This window comes from Meleagris gallopavo, chromosome 5 (assembly GCF_000146605.3).
Source record: "Meleagris gallopavo isolate NT-WF06-2002-E0010 breed Aviagen turkey brand Nicholas breeding stock chromosome 5, Turkey_5.1, whole genome shotgun sequence".
NCBI classification, from domain to species: Eukaryota; Metazoa; Chordata; class Aves; order Galliformes; family Phasianidae; genus Meleagris; species Meleagris gallopavo.
Window position 1 is genome coordinate 48,611,674 of NC_015015.2, and position 24,253 is coordinate 48,635,926.

The 24,253-nt window shown below is 36.8% G+C and overlaps 1 protein-coding gene across 3 annotated transcripts in view; it reads left to right on the forward strand.

The window, feature by feature from the left end:
- The window catches only part of PPP2R5C (protein phosphatase 2 regulatory subunit B'gamma), a 73,834-nt gene that overhangs the window by 30,993 nt on the left and 18,588 nt on the right, over positions 1 to 24,253 (forward strand). For all 3 annotated transcript variants that reach the window (XM_010711921.3, XM_010711919.3, XM_019615886.2), the window contains 4 exons: positions 13,848 to 14,047; positions 21,915 to 22,025; positions 22,641 to 22,733; positions 22,833 to 22,963. In XM_010711921.3, coding sequence (XP_010710223.1) covers positions 13,979 to 14,047; positions 21,915 to 22,025; positions 22,641 to 22,733; positions 22,833 to 22,963 — 404 coding nt within the window. In that variant the 5' untranslated portion in view covers positions 13,848 to 13,978. The remainder of the gene's footprint in view (positions 1 to 13,847; positions 14,048 to 21,914; positions 22,026 to 22,640; positions 22,734 to 22,832; positions 22,964 to 24,253) is intronic.

The window sequence follows — 24,253 nt, forward strand, 5'->3', positions numbered from 1 at the left end:
TCCATCTGTGTTTCACAGTGCTTTGAGGGGAGATATTAGCCTAGCTGGAATGAGGCTGTTAGTTCTGGTGAAAATTATGTGATGCTGTAATTCTTTGTTGCACGTAGGACAAAAAATGATTGGCATTACTGTCACTTTAAAATTGATTTTATATCTATGTATATATGTGTACATTTTCAAATTCAAAGGGCAGTATTTCCCTTCAGTTATCAAAGCAGACTCCTTAATGTGTTTGCCAGTATACCTATTGGTACTTTTACATCCATTTTTTTTTACATTTCAGTAACTCTGAATTTTGTGTGCTGCTTTCATGAAAACTATTATGATGTTTTATGATTCTCACTGTTTTTGCAAAGTACTAAAGATAGGGCAGCTGGAACTACTTGTACGATTAAAAATAGCACATAAAACCACTGTTTTGCTTGTTTCTTAATGCTGTTAGCTGCTCGGCAGCAGTCTAAAAGCTATGTGGCAGGTAGGTGTTTATAGAGAACATGGATAACTAAAATATCTTTTGAATAAGCTAGAACTCATAACATTCACAGTCAGCTTTAACTGGTTTGAGTTATGTATGTTTATTTAAATATTAGTACCCTTTAATCCTTCAACACATTTATATTTAGTACACATTTAGGATACAATGAGTCTTTATTGTCAGAGTAAAATCTTAGGAGGGAAAGTGCATAGATGAGTGCCTCTTAACCGTTTTCGACAGAGATGCTTCCATCACACAAATGAACCACTGTGATTATTTTAGTGAATTTAAAATACACTGACAACTACTTCTGAAACTGCAGGTATGTTTTTAGTTAGTGGAAATATTTGAAGGCCTTTAGCACAGCAATCTTTCTTTCCTCACCTGCTAATCCAGTTAATGGGACTTCCCATGGTTGGCACTCATTTTCTGTCCTTTTCATGGGTCGTAAATCTTTTTGGCTTTGGATCTCAGCTGAGGGAGCCAACTACAGTTGAATAATCTCAAGGTTTGAGCGTAGGCAACTTGTTTTGGCTGATAGCTATTCCTTCTCACTGAGCCACCCATGCTCTGATGTTGAGCCTCACTCCTGGAGTTCATAGTCATCCTTCTTGCTAAGTTTCCTGTATCCTCATAGCATCTTTTTGGCCAGTACTGCTCCCTAGCATCGTGTAACCAGTGGTACACTGAAACCCATCTACCATTCTTTTTGAAAAGTTGCTTTGAAAGGGAGCAAGTAGCAGTTCTGTTCTTAACAAACCTAGGTCTCATATCTGTAAGATATTGAAATGCATACTGTGAGTTTCATCGGTCAGTATTAGGTAATTATCCAAGGACTGATACTTCGTGTAAGTGACTGTTAATGTTTTGCCTCTTATGATGGTTTTAGGAAGACATCCAGACATAGTCATTGTGCATAGCAGACATAGGCTGATGTGGTGGTTTTAAACTGCTGCTTCCTGAAGGAACTCATGGGAAACATTTTTGATACTTGACCAAGAGCAGATCTAAAGGAGATTTGTTATTTATCATTCCTGCTGGGTTTAGCATGATGACATGCTTATTAACTCTTCACTTTGCACCCGTGGATATATTTCATCTTGTTGCTCTTTCTCTGTATATTCTGTATTTCTGTCACTGCTGCTGCACTTATTTTCTTTTCTTCGTCTAAATTTTTGTGTACCAAGTGTGTGTGTGTATAAACTAAGCTGCTGGAAACAATGAGAATGTCAAGTGTTCATGCTGCATTTAAAACCTCTCAGGGTACAACTGTATATAATAAAAAAAAAAGCCTTTAGAGGGGACTACTCTGTTGTACTAAAAATTCCATTAAATTAGAGGAAGAGTCATCTGATATTTTAGTTGCCTTTATTGATTCACAGTGTTGTTTGTACTCCCTTCAAAGGATGCAGAATTATATTAGCGTAAGTACATGCTGTCTTCACTTTTTATTCAGGCATCAAAATTCTTGTTTGGTGATTTTCATTTTAACGTGAAAATTCAATGCAATAATTTCTGAAAAAAATGTCCCTATTTCTGTTCAAAGTTTTTAATAATTTTAACTTCTGTTGAGTCAGCTAAATTCCTGTAACTACTGTTAGTTACTGAAACAGTATTTGAAACCATGTAGGTCCAGTGGGCGCCAGCAATGTTTAAGATACAGGAATACTTACATCTGTGCATATAAGATGTTCCTCTCATGGTAGTGGCTTTTGCATTTGAACCTTTATGCCTGACTACACAACCTGTACTGGTGCAAGTAGAATGTTGTCTGTGCTTGGCTTCTGCCCACATGCTGGTCTTTAAAGGCCACACAGTGGAGTTAAAGGATGTCCTGAACGTGTGGTGCTTTAAAGCCAAATCTGCCTTTGTGCATACAGGTTGTGCAACAGCATTTTTACTGTCTGCCAATTAAGATTTCTTCTTTTTTAATGGAGTTGAAAGTAGGGGTGAGGGCTGACTGAACCATTATCAAAGGTGGAAGTGACAGTTTTGTCAGGCTTCAGTGCTTCGATTTTCATAATTGCTCTTGTTACTGGTAGGTGTCTGAATCTTACGAAGTAAATATTTTCTTCGTAAGTTAAAGATGAACTATGAAACCTAGAAGATGTTAAAAGCTAGCTACAAAATTACTTATTTTTTACTTTTCTTAGTTGATTGTAGCAGTCTAGTCAGAAACACTTTCTATTTTGAGTAATTTTATGGAAGTTCTTTAACATTTTTAAACTCAAGCCACCAAATATGTATTCACACAGGTTCTAGAATCAAATTTCTGCTTTTCTATTTAAAGTGAAGGCACGTCAATGTCAGTGCTGCTTCAGAAGTTTCTTATGTTCATTCACATACTGGAATGAAAATTGGCAAAATGATCAGAGCTTGAACTTTCATAAATAGATTAAGGAAAGTGTGCTATCTGCACTTTGAGTGAAGTAGGTTTTCCTTCAAAGACGTAGTCCAAAGGAACTGTAATTAGCCTTTAGACAAGAACCAACTTCTTCCTAGATCACTTTCTTTTGCTTCTACTTACATGTAATCTTCTATAGAAACGATCTTAAAATCCAAAATCTTACTAGTTTTATTGGTTTTTTTGGGGGGGGGAGGGTTGTGTGCTGTTCCTTGGTATGCATGATATAAGTATTTTGGTTTTCTTCCTTTCCCAATAGGAAACTAAGATCTTGCTGACCTTTCAGTCAGAGTAAACACGAAGCTGAAGGTGTCTTTTTGGAATGAATGTATTTGTCAGTGTACGTGAGGAAATGATAATGGAAAGGAAATGATAATACGGCAGTATTATATAGTAGTGATTGTTTTGAATTGAGTTAAATGGAAAATTCTTAAGCAGCCATTACTAACAAAATGTGCAGGTGTGTAATGTCTTCAATATCTGTCTGTCTTAAAACATGGTAATGTTGAAACCATGTATTTCGGTACATTTACAGATGGACATAATTGGCTTTCTCTTATGTGAGTCAAAACTTCTTTTTCTAAAACATGGATTTTAGTTCCCAGCAGGAATCTGCTGGTAATTGTTGTTAGTATTTGAAGTAATTGTCGTTGGCCGTTGACATGGCAAGGAGTGGCTGCTAAGCAGGTTACTGACCTAGTTAGTTCTAAGGTTACTTTCCAAAACATTGCTGCTATCGCGCTTGGCTGTTTCTTTTACCTGAGATGCATCACACAAGGCTCCTAAATTTCACAGGCATATGAAGCTAACAAAGTGTTGCTTATACCAATAACAGAAAAGCTATTGAGTTGAATAGTAGATTTTGTAAGAGGCACACTCAGTGGGACTTAGTATCTGTTGAAAAGTCCCTCAGAATCTGTTTGCGTGCAGATTCAGTTACCTTCACAGTTACAGCTCTTCCTAGGGATAGATGTTTCAAAAAGACTTGCATTTTTCACATCCTATTTCCAATTTTGAAAATATGGAGAGTTTGGAAAGCTCATTTAGACTTTTTACCAAGGAAGTTATGGGTGTGTTTGATTAATGTAAAAATAAATGTCAGCTTACAACAAAGTGGTAAATACATGCAGCTGTGTTTATGTTACAACTTACTAAACTTCTTGCATGAAGTTGCATTGCTTTGGAATGTGGAACTCTTTAAGTTTGGCCATATAGAAAAACAGACCTTGGTCATGCTTTCTTATCTATTATGTCATCTCTTTCTAAGCCAACATGTAACCCAGCATTCTTCAGTGAAATCTTATTCTGAATTCCATAATTAAATTTATATATTTTATCATCCAGAAATGCCTAATAGAAGACAAGTAGTAATCCAGGGTTTAGCAAGTGGAACAGTGAGAAGAAGAAGCAGGCTGATAGGCTGTTTAGGAAGTAGCCTAGGTATTTCATATTTTGGTGGTTGGTTGTGCATTGTTAAATTAATGTAACTTAGATCTTGGCAGTAGCTCTTCATTTTTTCAGAGTTCTCATATAAAACTCTTATCTTTAATTAAATGCAATTGTTGCATAATAAGCCTGTTTCTGCAAAACTTCAGACTGTTATACTGCAGAAGGTGGACACAAGGTTAGTTGCATCTTGTGAAGTACACATAAGAGCTAGGAAATAGAGGATTTGGCCATATGTTACTAGTAAGTGCTTTGTGTTTAAAATGGGTGTTACTGTCATATTAACTGTGTGAGTGCCCCAAAGCTCTGACAGCTCTTTATCTCTTTGGTTTCCTTCTTCCCTTGTTAAGACGAGGATTTTTTCTTTTTTTCTTTTTCCCTTCCACTGTCTGTTTGATTTTACTTGCTGTCATTTTTCTCCCTACTTTTCAGGTGGATTTTTTATTTCATTAGCTCAAGCCCATTTCTGCTTGTTACACTTGTCATTTCCTGTATAAGCATTCCTGTTTTTTTTTCTCTTCATGGTACATTGCCTTTCAAGTATTTATGCACTTGTGATTTCTTCTCTATAATTTTTAATATGTTTTAATCTAGGCTAAAAATGCTTATTTCAGTTAGATTTGAAGTACATGTCTGTTCTCAGGGTGCTTTTTTGTTTTTTAATTTGGTGAGATTTCAAATAATGGTGGATTTGAGATAACTTTCTTTTTAAAGCAGGACTTTAGAGGCAGGGTGATTTTGTTCTACTTCTGAAAAGTCATTGCATAACGAGGTGTGGAGCTTACTTGCTGTTTATCCACTTTTCTCATCGATAGTTATTGTGTGCACCTGTAAAAGGTGTTGCTGGAAGTCATTTCAGAGTCCTAGATTGTTTAATATTTAAAATTGTGCCAGACAATGTAGAATGATAGCAAGCTTTTTTTCTACTTGATTACAAGTAAGTCCTTAATCTCCCATTTAAAATCTTTGACAGTGAAATGCCATTACGTGAAGTTTCTCCATCATCCAAACCACAGTTCAGTCTCATTGTTACTGCTGCCACCAGCAACTGCCTTCAGCTCTGGACTCCCCAAAGACTGCAGCTTTCACAGTGGATTAGTGCTGTGAAGCACCTGTTCTGAGCTTTGCTGACAATGCTTGTGCTTCTCAGGACTTTCTGGCTCTCTTAAGCTTATTAAACCATGATGGTTTCTTGTGTTGTTTTATTTTTTTGGTTGGTTTGTTTTGGGGGAGGGGGTCAGGAAGGATTTGCTGTCTGATAGCTTGTTTAATTCTAGCAGTCCTTAGTGTATTTTTTTTCCCACTAAATGGAAGACTGTATTCTTTCGATAAAAGATAATCGCACAATCCAGTGAGAAGTCTTTCATTTGAGTAAAGAGATTTCTTTATTTAGAAACACAAAACTTAAAATACTCAACGACTTCAGGCATCTTTCTCCTCCCACCTCCTCCATCCAATGTCTGTTCTATGAGATTAAGACTAGTTTCAGACACAAATTGTCAGAGATGGAATCACTTTTTGTTTTAAGTGGACAGTGTTTGATCCAGATAGCAGATCAGCATAGAAGCAAAGCCAGTGCTACTGCTTTACTGAAAAAATAAAGCTGGATTTTCTCTACCAGCCAGAACTTTAACAAAACTAAAATAAAAATACAGTTGAACGTCCAGAAGTTTGAACTACTTGAAAATAAACACAACTTGCTTTTGAATTGTAGCTAGAAAATGTGCCACATGTACGTTATTTCAAGCATTGTTTTTAAACTTCATATATAGAAAAATACTTATATTTTGGGTGCCAATTTTGTTCAATTGCATTATGGAATGTGGAATAGCAGTAGTTAGGAGCAGTGCAGTTCCAAAGATGGAAACCAGTTACACATTTCTGTTACCTGGAGAACAGCCAGAAGGTATTGATGGCAGCAGCTCAGTTCCTTGAAGGCAGAGAGGAGTGGAAATAGCTGCTGCTTACAGCTGCTTCTCATTTCTCTCCTGGAATACTCCTGAGAACCATGATGCTGCATAAAGGCAGCTGACCCACAGCAGGTCATGCTTGTGAAGTTTCAGACTGCTGCATGAGCATTAGTTCACATGGAATGCATCCATCTGTTGGTGTCAGCTCACCTTCTCATTGGCCTAGAACAAAACTACGATATTAGCTATTCAGACTATCAAAGCGGTTTATTGTTTTCCTTGCAGAAGCTGTGAGTGCCTGTAATTTTAATTATTGAGCAGGAGTTGCTGGAGAATGATGGGCTTTGTTCTGGGTCAAGCTGAATGTTCATCCAACCTTCAGCATCCCGTTTCTGACAGGAAATGTGTTCTTGAAAAAGAAAGGAAAAAAACTTGAACTTCTCAGTAGGAATGTACACAAGTGTAATGTATGGTAATTGCAGTAGGACCTCAAACTTGATGGAAGGCGTTGTAATAAGACTCAACTGCAATTCTTTTATGACACTTAATGTACCTCCTATGTTCAGCAGTAAGATAGAAGTTTGTTTTCTGTGCCTCTTAGTATTTTTCTTTGATCACTGGGGTCATTTTTATTATATAAAATGTCTCTTTTGTCCTCCCTCAAAACAAAACAAACAAACAAACAAAAACAGTATTTCTATAGGATCAGTAGAGTTCCACACAAAGCATTTTGCTGTTGATATTTTGTGTGTTTTTGCAATCCACTGTATGCATCATAATATCTTGCTTGCTTCAAGTAATCTGCAGCAGAACTCCCACTCGCAGGGCTGCTAGTTAATGTATGAAACATATTGCATATTATATGTAATTATAGTAATTTCTTGCATTCCTTAAGTGTATTTTGAAGGGCTGCTAGAAGTAATAGTATTAATTAAACTTTCCATGCATGAACTGGAAAATTTCCTCCCAAACCCCTTATTTCTATTATCACCTATTAAGATAAAACACTGTTATCTAGGGGAATTACATCTCTTAGTGTTAATTAGTTCTGTCATGTTTTCAGTAAAATCTGCTGAAGAAAATCAAAGAGAACTGTAATGAGTATGACAAGTAATAGAAATGCAGAGAAAGTTGTGTAATCTGAAGAAGTATTCCTTGATTGAGACTTGAACAGTAATTTAATCATTTCAAAATCAGGTAGATACTTTAAATTGAACTTGATCAAATGTTAGACAGGCTTTTGTCGTCTTGCCATTTTTCTGTGATTCTTTTTTAAGATTTGATCACTAGTTCTGGAAAAAATGATAATTCTATTAAAGCTGTGTTCATTTTCTCATGTTCTGCAATCCCTCTGCCTGCATGTCTAGCAGCTTCCATTTCCTTTACTCTGCACGTTGAACGCTGCTTATTCTTTGAACAAAGTGCTGTCATGGTAATATTAGCTGAAATGTCTGTAGAAAAAGTGGTTGTGGCAAGACAGCAAACTCCTCACATTGAAGCACAGCAGTGCAAATTGCAAAGCTCTACTAACTCTGCTAATGCTGCTTGCTTTTCTAATGACATCCAATTTAAATGATGCTAATACTTTTGATTGCTGGAAGGGCTGCGTCGTGTTAACAGTATGCTTTGTGGTATGTGCTGGAGAGCATCCTAATTTACAGTTAAATGTCATTTCTCCATATCATTTAAAAGCTGTAGCCCTTCAGTAGATTTGAAGGCACGTTTGATAAGATTTCCCACCTACCTGCAAGCGGGAGTTGGCGAGAACTTCTGCTCTACACATTTGTCCTAAGGAAGCAATTACTTTCAGCAGGTGCTTTTTAGCAGTCTTTGTTTTTCTACGGCTGATACCTCTGCTGAGCCTTCACAAACAAGTAAGAAAGTGCTCATACAAGGAAAAGGACATTTATCTCCTGTATGTATTTTTCTGTAAATTATCAGTGTTTCTTGTTTTCTGCTTTCAAATGATGATGTGAGTTCTACTGACCACAGATTGTTTTGTGGTAGCAGTTGTATGACTGTTTTGGTTACAGTTTGTAATAGCAAACAGCTGTTCTGTGTGGCTTACCCTGTCTTACAGCCTCCATTCAGGAACTGTTAAACACTGACATAGAAAAATGAGCTTCTTTGAAAAGGGACAATCATGGGCACACAGTAATGGCACAAAATACAAAACTAAAAATGTGATTTTTTGTCTGAATAAAAATAAGCTTTGCAGAGAACAGTCCATTCTCTGCAGTCTTACAGTTCATAAATGTCATGCAATTGCATGCATGTCTGGGCTCTTAGAAACCTGACTTCAATATTAGCTTTCATTTTTCTAATTCTCTTTTAAGACGGGCAGAGTTTGTTGTTTAATGAAATTGAGAAAATCGATACTTGTTAGCACACAGTGATGTTTTAGTTCTTGGGGGGAGCTGTGCTACCTCTTAAGGAGTCATCTTTTCTGATGAAGTTGTAACTTATAGCCCCTGGTTGCAGAATGGTGTCACAGACCTGCTGAGAAGCAGTCAGGGATAGGGGGAGGACACTTACCAGTGGGAACATTTGACATTAATTCATTTATTGTGGTTTTGCAATAATCGTTGCTGAAGAAATACCTGGAGCTTCCAAGGAGTTTGTTTTCATTCACAGAACTGTATTTAAATTTTGGCTTTCAGTTGATCCTCTGTGCTCTGCCAAGACTCTTGGTAGCTGTCCTGACAGCTGAGCACCTTGCCTCTGAGTGTGTGATACTGGTGTATTCAGTCTGATATGTAAAAGCTGATACCAATTGTACAGTGAAAGGAAGATATATTTTATACTCATCAGCGAGTTTGTCTGGCAAGGCCACAGTCTGAGGTGGTGTTGAGCATTTTAAACAGAGTAGATAATTCAGAATCAATACCATTAAATATAAATAGGCAGAGCCTGCCTGTCTGTAGGCTGGGTAAGTCGATGCAGCAATTACCTGGGGACTGAAATGAGGGAAGACCTGAAATACCTGAACAAGGGAAGAAGGCTGATCCTTAGGAATCTGAGGCTTATCTTGTGATCATAATACTGACTTCTGGGGATACCTTTTGTGATGTGTTAGAAGTTATTTCACAAGAAGAGTAACAGATAAATAATGCTGATTTTTGGCGTAAAATCTGCCATTACAGTATTTGTTTGTGTAAATCTGGTGTCAGGAATTGCTGAAAATAAAGGTCATTCTTGTGATTTGAATTGCTTTATGATTCTGAAAAACTATGTTCTCATTATATTAGCAGACCAGAAACAGTATTTAATAAACTGTGGTTACTGGTAAGGGCGGATGATATCAGTGTTATAACTGGAAACAAAATTTGTAGATACTGAATGTAAGTGATACAAACTGCAAGCGTGGAGTGGCTCAGTGAATAGCACAAAATGTCAATTTTGGAATAATCATAAGGAATAGCTTTTGAATAGCCACAGCCTTCCCAGTCTTTGAGGAGTGCTCAAAGAGCTGCTTGGTTCTAAAAATAAATTAAAATTACCTAATAACACTCCCTTCAGATATGTCTGTTAACCTGAACAGCTAAAATTTGGAGGTTATCAACTAATTGAAGTGGAAGCTGATGAACAAGTCACCAGGCAGTGAACTGAAAGCACGTGTCCCTGGTACATGGCTTCAGATTAAAGACTTCTTTACAATTCTTCTGCTAGTACACGTGCGTTTTCTACACAAATTATGGTCTAATCATGATGGTTTCTTGGTCACCTTCAGTAATCATTGTTACACTGAAATTATCATTTCAAACCTTAAAAGTAGGGATGGTCTCAACTTGATAGCAAATACTCCAGACGAGCACCATGAGAGATTTGAGGTCAAGACATTTGAAAGCTATGGTAGAGCACATGTGAGGGTAAACAACTGTTTATAACTGAAATACTTAAAATATTTTAGCCAATTCAAAGTGAGTGGTGAGATAGGTGGCTTTCCTTCTGGAAGTATTTCTTGACCTGCTTAGTTGTCAGTCTTTTGTCTCAGAAATGAGTGATAATTATATCTTTAATGCTTCCTCTCCTTTGAGGTGATTGTAATTGTGTGTCTGTTCCTTCTAAGATTGTGGTCTCTGGTTAGGCTCTGGATTTTGTGTAGTACAGCATAGTATCCCTAAGTGAAATCATGTTGCTATGCTTCAGGCCAAATCACTTTCCATTTTACAGTTAATTTGGGAAAGGTAACGTCTCTAACCACTCTGTGTCTTGTTTGCAAATTCAAGTCATACAGGCTACTCCATTAAATATTCTTCCCAGGAGGAAATCATTAGTGTAGTTTTTAATCTAAATAGGCTAAAACATATGTATTAAGATGCAGTTTGAGTGGCTTAACGTACCTTAAAGTCACTTGCTGCACTTTACAGAGCTTCTATTTTATTCGTTAGAAAGTTGTTGACCTCTTATCACCTTCATTCTAATTCTTGAACTCTTCGCTGTCTGACACTGAGGTCTGTAACCGGTAATGGCTTATGTACCCTGACTTTTTTTGTTGTTCTGTATGTTCTTTAGTGCTGCTTCCCTACAGATTTTCTCATTTGGTTTGTTGGAGTTTCTTTGGAGCTCTTCAGAGCAATTTCGCGTATGTAGCTAAAAGAAAAAAGCCATTTTAGTCCAGTACATCATAAAGGCTTATTATAGCAAAAGTTCTTCTGAAAGCAACTTCTTTTGAGAAGGAAGAGGCCACTCTAGCTTGCTGTCTTAAGGATAAGTTTGTCGAGTGCTTAAAGCAGAGCTATTCATTGCAGTGCCTGATCAACTGGACTGCAGGCATTGATCAGACAGTCAGACATTCAGTTCATTAGTTTGCATGTGCATGTGGTAGGTGTGTGTTTATGTTCAGTAGTACCACTTGAAATCCATTGTTTGATGAGGGCTCGTTTCACTTACGTTCAAGAAAGTCTTTGCATTCTGTGCTTAGGGAAAATAAAGGCCATCAGCTAGAATAAGCAGAAATAGGTAATCTAGTTTTATTTTGCCTTTTGTCATGCTATTTATGACTCAGCAATTCATATCCAACAATAATTAAAAACAAGTTGTCGTGCAAAAACAAAAAATGTGTTATGCTGCTAATTTAAGCAGGATTTCTGTCTTAAACTTGTTGCCGTGGTTATTAGACCATTTTAATTGAATCTGGATTTTTGCTGCTATCAGAATATGGTACTGGTGTAATCTCACCAGTTACTGAAGTGTTCCTTAATTATTAAAGGTTAATGTCCAGATTGCCCAAAGCGTTTGCTGTATGTACTGAACCATAATGTCATGCGTTGATCATTTTAATTACTTGTGGGATTACTTAGGCAAACAGCCACATGCAGAATTTTGTAGCATCAAGTAAAAATTGGAAGGTAAAAACTTGAGAGAATCGAGGTGTCCTGGTCAAAAAGTAAAAATACTACTGCACAAAGCACTGTTAAGTCGAGGCAATCTTTGTCTCAAAAGGTTAAAAGTAAATTAGTGTAAGAGTGTTACAGACAGGGAAATGAGTTACCAGAAGATGCAAATATTCTCCTTGTCTGGGTGGGTTGGTTGGTTTGTTTCTGGATATCTTGAGGCCAGTCTCAGTTGCATTCAGTATCTATGAAGTATGTTGAGTAGGTATTAAAGAGGAATTTAATAAAGTAGATTTGTACACACCTGAGAAGAGGCAGTTTAAATGTGAGGAGCAGTAAAATAAAACAACTGCAGAAGTGTTCAGAAATATAAATACATGGACCAGCTTCACAGGTCAAAGATACTCCAGAAAAGAAGAAGGGGGGGGGAGAAGAGGGGGGGAATTTGGACAGAAAGAAGTAAATGCTTTCAAGATTGGAGTCTTGAAAGGAAGACAGGAGTAGAAATGTTACTGTTCCTATTAGTTAATGCATTTCATTAGCAGCTGCACCTGAATGATGATAAGTTAAACAGTGTCAAACCAACTGGTTACTCACTTTGATTTGAAACTTACTGGCTTGTTATTTTTTTCGTATCTTATATTCAACTTGGTAAGAACTGACAATGTTATTTCCTCAAATGTTTTTTGAGTATATCAACTCCTGGCTTACGTTTGGTGACTGTTATCTTAGAAGATCGGTGTTCAATCATATAATCATTAAGGTTAGAAAAGACCTCATCTAATTAGAACATCTTATCCTACTGTCCACTTACCACCAATACTGCCCACTAAACCATGTCTCAATACAACATCTAAATGTTTCTTGAACATCCTCCAGGATGGTGACTCCACCACCTCCCTGGGCAGCCCGTTCAAGTCCCTGACCACTCTTTTGGAGAAGCAGTTTTTCCTAACGTTCAATCTGAACCTCTCCTGGTACAACTTCAGACTGTTCTCTCTAGTCCTATTGCTAGTTACACAGGAGAAGAGGCCAATCCCTACCTCACCATAACCTCTTTTTGGGTAGTTTTAGAAGGCAGTAAGGTCTCCCCAGAGCCTCCTCTCCTCAAGACCAAATGATCCCAGTTCCGTCAGCTGTTCCTCATAAGGCCTATGCTCCAGACTCCTCACAGCTTTATTGTCCTCCTCTGGATCTGCTCTAGAGCCTCAATATTTTTCTTGTAGTGAGGAGCCCAAGAGTGGACACAGCACTCCAAAGTGCAGCCTCACCGGTGCCAAGTACAGAGGGACAATCACTTCCCTGCTCTTTCTGGCTGCACTGTTTCTAATTCAAGCCAGGATGCTGTTGTCCTTCTTGGCTCATGTTCAGTCAAGCATCAACCAATGCCCCCAGGTCCTTTTCAGTTTTCTGGCCACTCTGCCTGAGGCCTGGGGTTGTGGCCAAAGTGCAGGACTCGGCGTTTGGTCCTGTTAAACTTCGTTCCATTTGCCTCATCCCACCTATCCAGCCTATCCCAGTTTCTCTCTGCGTAGGGCCTTCCTGTGCTCAGACAGATGGACTCTTCCTTCCATTTTGGTGTCATCTGCAGATTTAGAGACAGTGCACCATGTTGCAGAGCTGGCTACAGTTACTTAAATGAACTCCTGTAAATGCTTCAAAAGGTTGATAATGCAAGTCTCTTGCACATGGAGAACATTCAAATTAGTGTTACAAATTGGCAAAATCGATTCACTTAGCATCTTCAGTTACTTCAATTTCTTTAAATGTTTTTTTTCTGTTTTGAAGTTTAAATAGTTGGTTTATGCTTATTATGTGTTTGGTGCAGTATTGTGTTGTAGGAATGCTTGATGGAGAAATGGAATTTGTTAGGTGATGAGCCTGAAGTTGAAAATGCAACTCATTGGTTTCATCTGTCAATAACTGAAATTCCACCAATACATTTCTTAATACTCAAAGAGTTTTTCTGCAGATGCAACCTAATGTTTTGTACACAAATAGAGCTCTCTGGGAAATTCCCTGAGGCATTTTTTTCTAAGTATGTGCTTTTTTTTTTCCTACGCAGTGCCTATTTCTAGTCAAACATGCATGACTTTGCAATTTTAATCATTCTATACTGTGCTGTATTTTTATCGACCACTATATTTCTGAAATTTGTTTGAAGATTCAAGAAGTTTGCTTTTAAACACTGGAATGCCTGTGTCTCAGGGAAATAAAAATGAGTAGAGTGAAGTCTGCTGCAATGTAACTTATAACCAATTATTTTCACTTTTCAGATGTTCCTCCTGCTGATCAAGAAAAGCTTTTTATCCAGAAGTTACGACAATGTTGTGTACTTTTTGACTTTGTTTCTGATCCACTAAGTGACCTAAAGTGGAAGGAAGTAAAACGAGCAGCTTTAAGTGAAATGGTAGAATATATCACACACAATCGCAATGTGATTACAGAACCTATTTACCCTGAAGTAGTACATATGGTAAGTGACGGGAACCTGTCTGATATTTTCTTTTTAACTCGTATTTGTTTCTTCAGCTACATCTATCTATTTAAAAAAAAAACCTTACTGAAATCTTCAAAGAAGATCAACTGCCATCTGTACATCAGCAAAATGGTAACATAATTGTGTTTTTAAAAATCTCTTTGCCATTGTTGGCTCGTCTTCTTTGTACGGTAGAAGATGGGTACTGTTGTGGTTTAACCTAGCAGCAGCTCAGCACCATACAGCCATATGTTCATTCCCTGCTCCTAGTGGGAGGATTGGGGAGGGAAAAAGAAAGTGGAACTCATGGGTTGAGATAAAAACTATTTACTAAGACAAAAAAGGAAGAACAAAATAATATTAATGGTGATGATAATGAAGATAATAGTAATGATAGGTATGTACATACAGATATGTGTGTGTGTAGTGTATGTGTGTGTGTATTATATATAAGCCAAGTGGTGTACAATACAGTTGCTCACCACTGGCTGACCAGTGCCCAAGCAGCTACAGCCTCCTGGCCAACTTTCCCCAACTACAGTATAGTTCCACATAATACTGTATAGTGAGGAGTATCCCTTTGACTGGTTTAGGTTAGTTGTCCTGGTTCTGTCCTTTCCCAGCTCTGTGCACCTCCAGAAACATCTCCTTTTTTCCCCATAGATTTCTTCTGGAATAGATATTTATAAAAACTGGGGAAGTTAAATATGTCTAGTTTTTAAAAGAACATAGATTGCAAAACTAAAAACTGAGAATATTTTTGTAAGGTGAGAATTAAGTTCACTTGTGGAAGCTTGACACTTGATATAATTACATTCAGTACCGTTGGTTGAAATTGATTTTTTTTTCTGCATTCAGAGCTGAGAATGAGAGTTGGACCTTATATTTTACACAGATGACAATTCTACTGGAACAAGCTATATGAACTGCTTAGACCTGTGTAGTTTCTCCCCTTTACTATTCAGTCTCAAGCCTATTAGACTTGCTTTACTTTCCTATCATATTTAAGTACACTCCAGAGGAATCGACCATGAAACTACAAGAGAATCTTTCTGCCCTCAGTGTGGTGACTGGATGTCAGTTGCCTGCAGTAGCAATTGGGCTGGGAACAGAACAATATCTTTTCAAATTGCTAACTGCAGAGTTTGCAAACTGTTCTTGACTATGTGTGACATGAATGTGTTTCCCCATGATCTGTAATAGCTTGGGATGAGTCTCAGGGTGATGAGAAAACAATGTATGTTTAATGTAAATATAACATAAACTCAGTAAGATTTTGAGGTCCTGCTTCAAATCAGAGACTTCAAAGGTTCTTCAGAGTACATTCTAAGAAATTTTACTATTAAAGGTGTTATTTAAAAAATTACTTGTTACTGAGTCCACCATAAATTATCAGTAAGATGCCACTTTCGTGAGAAGAACTTGTCTGTGTGAGACCTAATAACTCTGTGTCAAAAATACAGGAAGCACTGAGAATGGTTAATGACCAGATGTGGGATTGTGTCTGGATAACCTACTTTTATTTTTGCTAATTGATTGTTTGACACCACTGAAAAGGGTGACAATAAGCTTGCAAAGATTTTGCTTAGATAAAACTGAATTCATGATGAAAAGCTTGAATATCTGTGTCAGACTTTGGGGTCACTGTGTGAGGAGTCTTAGCTGTCTGTAAATTCATAACTTCCGCATTATGATTCTTCTTCCATCCAAAAACTGACAATAATACATTTTCCTAAGGAGAGTATGCTTCCTTTGCTTTTACATGCAAACAGTGGTAATAGTCTGTATTTTTGTCAATCTAATACATTTTGGTGTAGGATTTGATACCTTAATCACTAGTTTTCTGCTATGAGCTCACAGAATCTTTCAGTGAACTTAAAATGCTTTTCACACATTAGATTCTAAAGAGTGTGGATTTCCTTCCATAGAACTTAGACAGCATTGTAACACATACTGTCAGTTATCAGACCTGGATTAGTACTTAGCGGTTAAATTCAGATAGCAAAATGTACTCCTCAATATGAATGTGCATGCCAGAAAGAAAGAGAATTACAGTACTACTGCAGGAGGAATGTGGTGGTTTCAGGACAGATAATTGAGAGAAAACTGTTCCATAAAAGCAGCCTTTAAAAGTTGCTAAGTTCTAGCAATGGCTTCATGAATTGATTATATGGATTTTAAGGTAAAAGAAATTTAATGATTTCTGTATGTTTTAAGGGACCTGTCTACATCTCTCTGTGTTAGGACTCATTACACCAAATTTGGCATAATAATCCATCATGTTCAGCATCCTGGTATTGCCAGTGATGAGTGTAAAAGTTACTCTAAAAGGTGAAGTCTTTTTTTTTTTCTTATGTGTGGATGGCTGTGCCATTCTCTTCACCTTTATGATTGCCAGTTACTCGTCTGTATATGAGTTTTTACTTATGTGCATTTTTTATAAGTGTGTACATGAGATTTTTTTTGCTTGCTTCGGTTAACATACTGCTTAGGCCAAGTTAAGGCAGTAAAATTAGGCAATGATTTCTACAAGTTGTCTATTTAATAGTAGCAATAAATTTTTTAAATAAAAAAGTTTTCCTTTTTTGTTTTCATCTTCATTTTATTTTCTATTTGCTCTGATAAGAGCACTCTTTAAAATTCTAGTGATCATGTCGTGTTCAATTCCCCCTCTGGCTCCGGTCTCTATTCTTGCTTCAAGTATCCTTGGCAAATGTGTGGTTAGGTCTTCTCTTTAAACAATATATTTATTGTGGATGGTGGATGAATTCAGTTATTTAACCTTAATCACAAATTTCCTTTTTAAAAGATAGGAGAAAGTTTCTAAAATGGATTTAATGTTATTCTCCAGAGTGGATGCAAGAATTTCTTTCCCTTCTTCCTCAAGGAACTGGCTGACTGGTTTTTCAGATTCTCCTTTTGTTTGTAAGCAAATATATGGTGGGAAATGAAATGTTTCTATTAAACCCTTTATGAGTTCCATTTCTCATATATGTTATAGTGAAGTTGGACTTCCTGTCCTCAGAGCAGGAACTTGCATCTTAGGATGTGGACAAATGCCTAAGTACGTTCAGTAAATATAAATAGTAAATTTGGTAATTTTGATGAAAAGCATGTGTTACAGGTTCTCTTGTTCACTAAAGGGATGTGTGATGTAATTTAGCTTGGCTTTTGAAGAAAACAGGGCTTCATGAGCTAGTTCTGTTGTACACTGATCTGTCAGAAGCATGGACATTTCCCTAAATGGGTTTGGTAGAAGTCTCATGAGAATTGTTAGCTTTGTAGAATACTGACCATCTGATTGCTGCTTTCCATCTCAGGAAAGGGTGGGCAGCATCTGTACTGTGTCTATAAAAGTGAGCATCGATATAAATGTTTGCCAGTTGATATGTCAGGGGTTATTGAAGAGAGCTCAGAGGAGGCCAAGGAAATGCTGAATCTGTAGTGTTGTGAGAAATAAGAAAATTCAAAGCTCGGATAAATGAGACTTGTCTCGGTAGCTTCCAGAATACTTTCTCTGATGATGATGATGTGGATGATATAGTAATTTTTTTTTTTGTGAAACATGTAGGTCAATATTAAGTTTAAAATTAATAATATATAGGAAATAAGGTTTGTATTTGATAACCAGATCGTTTCAGTAGTTAAAGCAGTTTTCGCTGCTACTTTTCACATGAAAATGAAGTGACATACTCAGTTACACGCATGAGGAATTTTTGAGTGTTATTTCTGGTTATGTAGGTAGGGGTTTTTTGTTTAATTTGATACTTAGTATGGAATGAGAGATTTTACCAGGAGTAAAAATGTAGTATTTGTGGTTCAGCTTAGCTATTAGGATGGCTTTATTTGTTTAAATACAGAGAATGCAGGCTGTCAGATTACAGAGTTTGTCATTCAGAGCTGTTCATGCCAAGCTTCGCTTGGACTGCTGAGCAGAAGGGAAGAGAGAATGTGTGTCATGTTCTCTGTGTAATGCCTACTCACTTGAAACTTTTCTCTAGCATTGCACAAAATGGGCCGCCAGAAAAACAGGGAACATAACCATGGCAGCAGAACATATCTGTGAAGCTGTAAAAATGCAGCATATTTGCCTTTTCAGTTTTTTTTTTATTCTCCTATCCCCTGAAGTTTCATCCTTCAGAGTCAAGGATGTCAGCACTAAAAACTCAGGGAATTTTGGCACACTGACCCACATTTCATAAAGACTCAAATCTGATAAATTTTGAGAAGACTGTGAGGTTCTGTTGTGTTATCAAGGGGATGTAAATTAATCCTTTATGATATGTTTGCTTAAGTACATCTGTGGGAATTTGACCTTAGAGGAAATTGGGCTTTGCAGCTTACATCTCACGTTAGGTAAAAAGACAGATGTTAGGGGAAGCCATTTGACCAAAAGATAAAGGACACAATGATACTAATTCATTGTAAATTTTCCTAAATTTCAGTGGCATAGACAGGAGAGTTTCAGGTCTGTGCCTTCCCTGAGAGATGCCATACCTTGATTTGAGCACCAAGTTTCGTGTTCTTTTGGTCAAAGTTTTAAAATACAAAAGAGCTCCATTTCTTATGGAACAAATTTATTGCACTTTTGAGTTTTTAACTCATTCCACTTGATATTCTCAAAAAAAAAAAAAACAGAGGGTTTGAGGTAGGGGAAGGGGAGAAAGTGCAAGTCAATACCTTACACAGCCCAGCTTTTCTTTCTTTATAGCAAGAGCCTGAGACTCTCTCATCTAGAAAAGGCTGACGTTTCTTCTGTTAACAGTCTCAGGAAGTGGGAGTTCCAAGTCTCATCATCCCTGGTTTTTCTTGAAAGACAGTTGACTATTGCAAGTTTTCACCTTTTTCAAAGGAAGGTTGGAGGTTGCTAGTTGATTGATGTCTATACTTTTAGAATATCTTTATACAACCTATCTCAGTTTTCCTTTTCATTCTGTGAAAGAGTAATTAGTATGCTATTCATAGTCAAAATCAGACCTGCATCTCTGATGTGAAGGAATACTCTGAGGAAAAAGAGCATGAGGATGACATTTTCCCTCATGGGAATATGATGTAATTCTTGCAGATCTAGCTGATGCAGTTTGATACTGCCTCCCACTGTCTGCTCTGCCATCTGTCAGATGTGAGAAGGCAGGACAGCACTTACGTATGCTCCTAAGCCTGCCAGTTAGTAGGTAATGTTACAGCATTATTTTAAACTGTGAATGGAGCTGATAAATGATAAGCAGTCACAATGTGAACAGGGAAACAGGGAAGCATGCCTGCATGCTGCTTTTCCCAGAGTCCCACCACGGATGGGTGGAGTGGATTCCTCTGCAAAACAACATATTGAAATAGATCTAGCTTGATCTGTCAGAGCATCTTGAAATTATGGTTTAATAAACTTTGATATTACTTAAAAACAAAAGAACAATTAAAGAAAACCACCTTATAACGCACTGAGAAGAGGAAAAAGATGTGCGTTTGGCTCCAGTATCATCTGAAAATTTGATAATTGCAGACTGATAGTATGCTATGAAGAACAGAATTTTAGTGTAATACGTGGGTAGACTTGTTAGATTGTAAATAAACTCAAACTTGCAGGATTTAGTTTTTTTCTTAAACTGAATTGCATTAGACACTTATTGAAAGTGTAGGAACAACTCAGCTGATGAAGTAAATTATTTTGCATCCTCAGGACTTTCAGTTCAGTGCGATATCCAGTGGAGCAATCTTTCTTGTCTCTGGTTGTGGAAATACTCTACTGGCATGTTTGCTGAACCAAGTATTGGTGTTCTTGAAAAGACTGTTAATGCTTCTGCTGTTCTTGATGATGTAGCCTTTTGCAAATAATTTTTTTCTTGAGAGATCTGTTGTCCTGTTGTGTCTTCTGTGGTCAGACTTAAGATATGTATTCTCAGATTTCCTGTTAATACTTGCAAAACGCCTCCTCCAATCTGTTGCAACCATCAGATATCAGTAATAGTTTATAAGTAATCTCTTCCACTATTTGTGGTACGCACTTAGAATGGAGTGTATGTATGCCTTGTGCTGATGTTCCATGCAGCCAGCTGCAGCTGATTTGGTAAATCATTTTGTGTATGTCATAGTCCTCCATTCAGCATAGCTAACATTCTCATTGTGAACAGGTGTCTACCCAAATTTATTTTAAAATATCTTAATATTTTTATAATGAACAAAATGATTTAATTTGTGTGTTTTAATGCAGAGATCTATGCAGCCTTAAAAAGCTTAAGATGCTTAGAATACTGAGGCATCTGTCTAAAAGAATCAGCCTGAGGCAGTAGAGGTGGTTTAGGACCATAATTTGAATTCATCTATACATTCAAAAATTAGTTGAGACTGCTGCTGCTTTGATACCAAATAAGCAAGCAACAAAACAGAATAAGAAAGACTCTCTTGGATGCACTTACTAATAGACTGCTAAATAGATTGCGTTTTTCTATTTGCTCATCAATTTAGTTGTTTCTTACAACATCTGCCCTACCTAATAATCTGGATTATAAGTGGAATTGAGGAATTAGTCTCTTTCAGTACTGACAGTCATAGCTGTCTTTATATTTACAGATGAAGGCTCTTTCTGGTTTTCTTACTGGCATGCACAGAAACCTGTTCCCTCCAACTTGCTCAGTAAAAGTTAAGATCAGTAACTCCTCAGAGGTGTAAGAATAACCATTGAGTCACAAGCTAGTTAGTCCTTTCCTGTGCACAAAGAAACTGGCTGTCATTTTAGGAGAACTGAGTGTAGTGCAGACTTGTTAAATCTGTTCTAAACTATTGTAAGAAAGATCACTCTTGAGAATGTGTGCTAAAAATCATGTGATCCTTTTTTGCCAACAAATGTGCTTTACTTTCATTTATGATTGTGTATTTCATATATTAATGTACTTGTGATTGTATCTGATTATGTGCATTTTACTACATAACAAAAAAAATTCAACATGCACTCAGTGGTGAGGTAAAATACCTAGAAGAGGACACCTTAAAGAAATACTCCCTGCCAAAATTTGTTGCAAAATTATTAAACTGGAAGTAACTAGATTATTAATGCACAATTGACACAAGCACAGTCAGCACCCACCTTCCCTCTAGAACATTTCTGACCTTGAGATGTAAGAGGTTCTCTAAAATTTGCCCTTTGGCTTTTTTTCCCTTCTAAGACTTCTAAGGGTTTTTTCTTTGTACTAGGGACTTTGAAACCCAGTTCATTTTTAAGGGTGTTGTGGTCCCTGCTGTGGTTTGTGCATGTGTGCATCTAGGCAAGCACTTGGAGGCACAGAAATGATTTATATCTTTGTTTACAAACACACTGAGAGATCTTTGTAGTCTGCTGTACTTCCTTGAGGATGCTGAACTGCATGGTTAGATGGGTGTGGGTTAAGAGAAGTGCCACTAAGAGAGGAAGGTTGGAATTTGGTTTTGAAGTGTTTTCACATCCATATGCCTATGGTGTGAAATGAAACTGGTAATAATTTACACAACAGTATCAGGTAATTTTTGTTTTGTGTCTCTGGCTCTGACTTTTACTTTCGAAGGTTACAAATTCTTTAATGTTTTATAAATGTTTTATAAATGTTTGCTTGAGTGTTTAAAATGTGCATGTTTATGCGTGTGTGAAGAGACAAAGTAAGACATCCTGCCAATAAGTTTGTACTTTAAAGAGTAACATGGAAAAAGTGTTCTCCAAGTTTAAAATCTTAAAAGAAAAATAAATGTACTTCATTTTTCTCTAAATTACTGAGTTACATAGTTTGCATTTTTCTGCAGATATTAAGTAAGTTGGTTGTGCTAAGACTTCTCAGTCAAAATCATCTTTGAAATCATTCACTTACTTCAAAGTTCTTAAAGGAATATGTGATTTCAGTTTGCAGTTAATATGTTTCGAACATTACCACCATCTTCCAATCCAACTGGAGCAGAGTTTGATCCAGAGGAAGATGAACCAACTTTAGAAGCTGCATGGCCTCATCTGCAGGTACTTTATGAAGCACAGGATGTCATCATCTAACAGAACTTTGACATTAAATTCATTCTTTATTGATTCAAAGTCATAGAGGTTCTGTCTGTCTCCCTAGATCACTTAATCTCTCTACAGTATTTAAAATATGTCTTGAATTACTGATGATTTCGATGAATGTCAGTGTTTTGGAGGCTGAAGGTTTGCTGTTTCTTGTGGTACAGATGTAATTGCTGGGATTTTAGATGAGCTTCAGTTTGTCACTGGATTTTTTTGATCTGACTGACTCAGTTCTGGCTTTGAGAGGTGCTGTGACAAACATAGAACAGTTTTTAAAACATGTACTTCTGGGCATGTTGAATATTAGATTGTCGTATGAGGAGAGTCTAGCAGTGGAGCTCAGTAGAATTTCAATGCAATTTAAAGAACATAACTTATACTGAATAAAAACATACTTCATGGGGAGGCCAGAAGCAAAGCTTTCTTTGTGCGTTATGTAAATAAACGTGTGTTGTACAAATATAAACAGTGCAATTTTGGGCAACTAATTAATAATTTTGGTAATATTCTGGTCATAAAATGCTTTTTTTGCTTATAAGACTAATGGTATTTTTTCGTTGGACTTTTTTTCAGCTTGTTTATGAATTTTTCTTAAGGTTTTTAGAATCTCCAGATTTCCAACCTAATATAGCTAAGAAATATATTGATCAGAAGTTTGTATTACAGGTAAGGTAAAAATAACTTTTGACTTCAAGCTCTATATCCATATTCTCTTGCAGTGCATTACATTCAATAAAGTATATCTTCTCTTTTCCCTCTTTGCAGCTTTTAGAGCTCTTTGACAGTGAAGATCCCCGTGAAAGAGATTTTCTTAAAACAACTCTTCACAGAATATATGGGAAATTCTTAGGCCTGAGAGCTTACATCCGAAAACAAATTAATAATATATTTTATAGGTATGTCAGTATCTTTGTCTTATGGGATATTTGGTCAGATAAACAACTAAATATGCTTCAAGGTACTATTAGCAGTCTTCAAATCTTAGTTACTTCGTACCTAATACTACTAACAGTACTTGATGCTAACCTGAGAGATTTTAATTAGAGTAGCCTTGCACGCAGCATATATTTGGCAGCCAATTTTTGAATTATGTTATTTGATTGGGTGGTTTGATGTCTTTATCTGAGACCTTTTTCTTGTTGTGTAGTAGTATTCATACTGTAATAGCAATTGATTTCTTTGTAATGCAGAAATTGCAACTCTAATAGAGTGACAGAGAATTTGATTGGAGGAGCATATTTATTGGCTCTTCTTTCCTCAGACCTAAGATGTTCTGTTTGGGGTTGGTGGAAACTTTAGTTGTTGTAGAATACGCTGTAGTTCTTATACCCAGTCACCCAATCAAAAGATGTGACACGAAGAAAATTTAATTTGCAGCCTTTCCAAAGGGGATTAGAAGTCTGTTTTAATTGCCTGTCATCAGGTGTGAAAGCAAGATTATGGTGCCTTTTTTGATCTTCTAGATTTTGTACACTTCTCTTTTCTACACATCATTATAATACTATGTATCAGTTTTTACACATCTTCCAACACGTTTCCCTTTTTTTCATCATGATTTTCTAACCAAAATGAACTTCTTTAAGAAAATAGCAAAAAGCTTCTGCATACTGGCTACTGTTTTATGAATGGCAACCAGAAGTACCAGCTGTAAAGGGAGTTTCACTTCTCAGTTTGTGGTAGCAAGTGAGCCTTTAGAAGAAATGCAAAGGAGCTACTTTAAAATAACTAGTAAGCCTTCACTCTCCTGCAGACAACAGCTCTTGACTGGCTAGAGCCAGTATCTCCCAGGGAAAAAATACGTGTGTGTCTTTCAAATAAACTGGTAAACTTATTTCTATTGCATAGGTTGTGTTAATTTTTTCAGAAATGCATGGCTTTGTAAAATATCTGAACCAAGCAGTACAACAGTATCACAGCCTACTATATAATCTGTTTCTCAACTGTGTTTTTACTTGCTGCTTCATGTTCTTTACTTTCAGCAGTAATGGAAGTAAAGACTTCAAACGCTATTCTGGTGGGTGGCTTTTAAAACACTTAGAAACATTCCAGTTATGTTGACTTTGTAATAGTTTCACAATCTTGGTAATAGTTCTCCATGGTTTTTGTTCAATCTGAAATTTATATGACAGAAGCACCGTAGAAGTGACCTTTCTCTACCAAATGTTAGGTTGGAAAGTTTAAGGAGA